The 2,256-nt window shown below is 64.0% G+C and overlaps 1 protein-coding gene across 2 annotated transcripts in view; it reads left to right on the top strand.

Annotated features, from left to right (window-relative positions):
* Nucleotides 1-1,040, top strand: part of MYO1A (myosin IA) — an 11,336-nt gene extending 10,296 nt beyond the window's left edge. For both annotated transcript variants that reach the window (XM_005430805.2, XM_031065123.1), the window contains 3 exons: nt 62-214; nt 285-412; nt 783-1,040. In XM_005430805.2, coding sequence (XP_005430862.1) covers nt 62-214; nt 285-412; nt 783-906 — 405 coding nt within the window. In that variant the 3' untranslated portion in view covers nt 907-1,040. The remainder of the gene's footprint in view (nt 1-61; nt 215-284; nt 413-782) is intronic.
* The last annotated feature ends 1,216 nt before the right edge of the window (nt 1,041-2,256 follow it).

The raw sequence follows: 2,256 nt of genomic DNA, 5'->3' as shown, positions 1-2,256 counted from the left end.
CCTCCCCAAATTCACCCCCTGCCCATGCTGACTCCCTGCCCACGCTGACCCCCACCCACAGACAGTCCCACGCCTGCTGCTCCTCACCACCGAGCACCTGGTCCTGGCTGACCCCAAGGCCGCCCAGCCCAAGACCGTGCTCAGCCTCAGTGACATCCGTGGCGTCTCAGTCACCCGCTTCTCCGACGGCTTCCTGGCCCTGCACCTCAAGGAGGTACCTGGGGAGGGGCTCCCTGGGGGCTCAGGGGGTCCCCAGCAGGGCTGACCCCCTGTTTGCCCCACAGGTCTCCACGGTGGGGGCCAAGGGTGACTTCCTGCTGGTCAGTGACCACCTCATCGAGCTGGTGACCCGCCTGTACCAGACCTTCGAGGCCACCACGGGGCAGGCGCTGCCCCTGCACATCACTGACAGGTGTGGGCGGGGCGTTGGTGGGCGTGGTTACAGTAGGCGGGGTCTGAAGGGCAGGACTACAATGGGTGGAGCAGGACAGGGCTGGGGGCACAGAGGGCGTGGCTTCTGTGGGTGGGGCTGATGTGGGTGTGGTACTAGAGGGTGGGGCTGCAGTGGGTGGGGTTATTGTGGGTGGGACAGGGCAGTGCTCAGGGTGGGATTGAGATGGGGGTGGAGCCTCCGAGGGTGGGGCACCATATGAGTGACCTGATTGGCTGCAGCAGGAAGCTGCTGAGGAGTGGGTGTAACCAAGGCAGCTCATTGGGCAATGAGGGGATGGGTGTGGGCGTGTCCCCTTCCCACCTCTTCATCCTGACCCCTCCCCTCCCAGGTTCTCCACCCGCTTCCCGAAGGGCGACGTGTCCATCACCGTGGTGGAGTCCCCCAAGGCCAGCACCAACGGCCCTGTCTGCAAGAAAAAGGGCAGCAACAAGATGGAGGTCCTGGTGTACTGAGGGGACCCTCACCAGGACCGCCACCCTCACACTGGCACCCCTGACACCCCCTCTGTGTCATCCCCCACCCCTGTGGGTGCTGGCAGCACCCAGGCATCGCTCCAACCCCATTAAATGACGCTGAGGTGTCGGTACTGGGGTGGCGTCACCTCGTTACAGGCAAGGGACAGTGCCCAAGCTGGGGGGCACAGCCCAGCCTGGTGATGTGGCCCCTCATCCTGGCCTCCCGCTTTCCTGACTTTTCCTGTCGCCTGATTGCAGCCAGCACTCAGCTCGTGGTGATTGGAGAGGCTCCAAATTGTGGCCACTTTTCCCATCAAGTGGCTCACAGCTCACGCTGCCTCGGAGGCAATTTCTTGGCGGCCGTGGGTGGCTGCATGTGAGGTCCCTGTCATCCTCCTGCCTGCTCTGGGTGTCCTTGTGCCCCTGCCCAGGGTTCCCCAACCCTGCTGTAGGACACCCACGCAGGAGCCCTTGCCCTGGCTGCTGCTGGAACTGCATTTAGGGACCAGAAACATGGAGAATGGGACAGAGGGAAATCACTGCACAGCCCCAGTGGTGCTGCAGCCCAGGATCCGTGGGATCTCCATCAGTCCTGCACCCCCCAGGTGTCCCAGGACCCCCATCTAGACCCCCATCAGTCCTGTAATGCCCAGGACTCTCTGTACCCCCACCAATCCTGCAGCTCTCAGGATCTGTGGGACCCTTCCAGTCCTCCAGCCCCGAGAACCTTCAGGACCCCATCAGCCCTGCAGCCCCCAGGTTCCTCAGGAGCTCCATCAGTCCTTCAACCCCCCAGCATCCATGGGCCCCCTGCCAGTCCCCCAGCCCCCTCAGGACTCCCACCACTCCTGCAACCCCCAGGACCCCACAGCCCTCATGACAGGGTCTCCCCCCCCTTTTCTGCCTTTTCCCCCCTGCGCTCGTCAAGCTCTTGACGAGGGTTTTTATCCTGTCCCCACACATCACCCGCGTTACCTCGGGGAGCTGCCAACTCCCCGTCACGGCACCATCAGCACCAGCTCCCAGGTGGGCCCTGGAGCAGCTCCCGCACGTGGGCGGGGCACGTGCGTGTGCACGGCGCTGGCACTTCGGTGGCCTGGCCGTGTCCCAGCACCGAGGGCTCCCCGCTCTGTCACGTCCCAGCACCAGGGACCTTCCCCCTGCCGTAAACAAGCCCGGGGCACCGCGGCTCTTCACAGCTGCGTCGCACTTGGCATCTCACAAGTAGGTGTTATTAATTAATTAGACCGTCTCTGGCCAGGCTCCGATTTAATTAACGTTGCCGGCGCTGCAGATGCTGCCCTGCCCCGGGCTGTGTTGCCACGTGAGCCCCTTCCCGAGGGGCTG

This window comes from Geospiza fortis, unplaced genomic scaffold (genome assembly GCF_000277835.1).
Source record: "Geospiza fortis unplaced genomic scaffold, GeoFor_1.0 scaffold82, whole genome shotgun sequence".
Classification (NCBI taxonomy): domain Eukaryota; kingdom Metazoa; phylum Chordata; class Aves; order Passeriformes; family Thraupidae; genus Geospiza; species Geospiza fortis.
The sequence above is the reverse complement of the archived record's forward strand: the minus strand, read 5'-3'. Positions and strand labels throughout refer to the sequence as shown.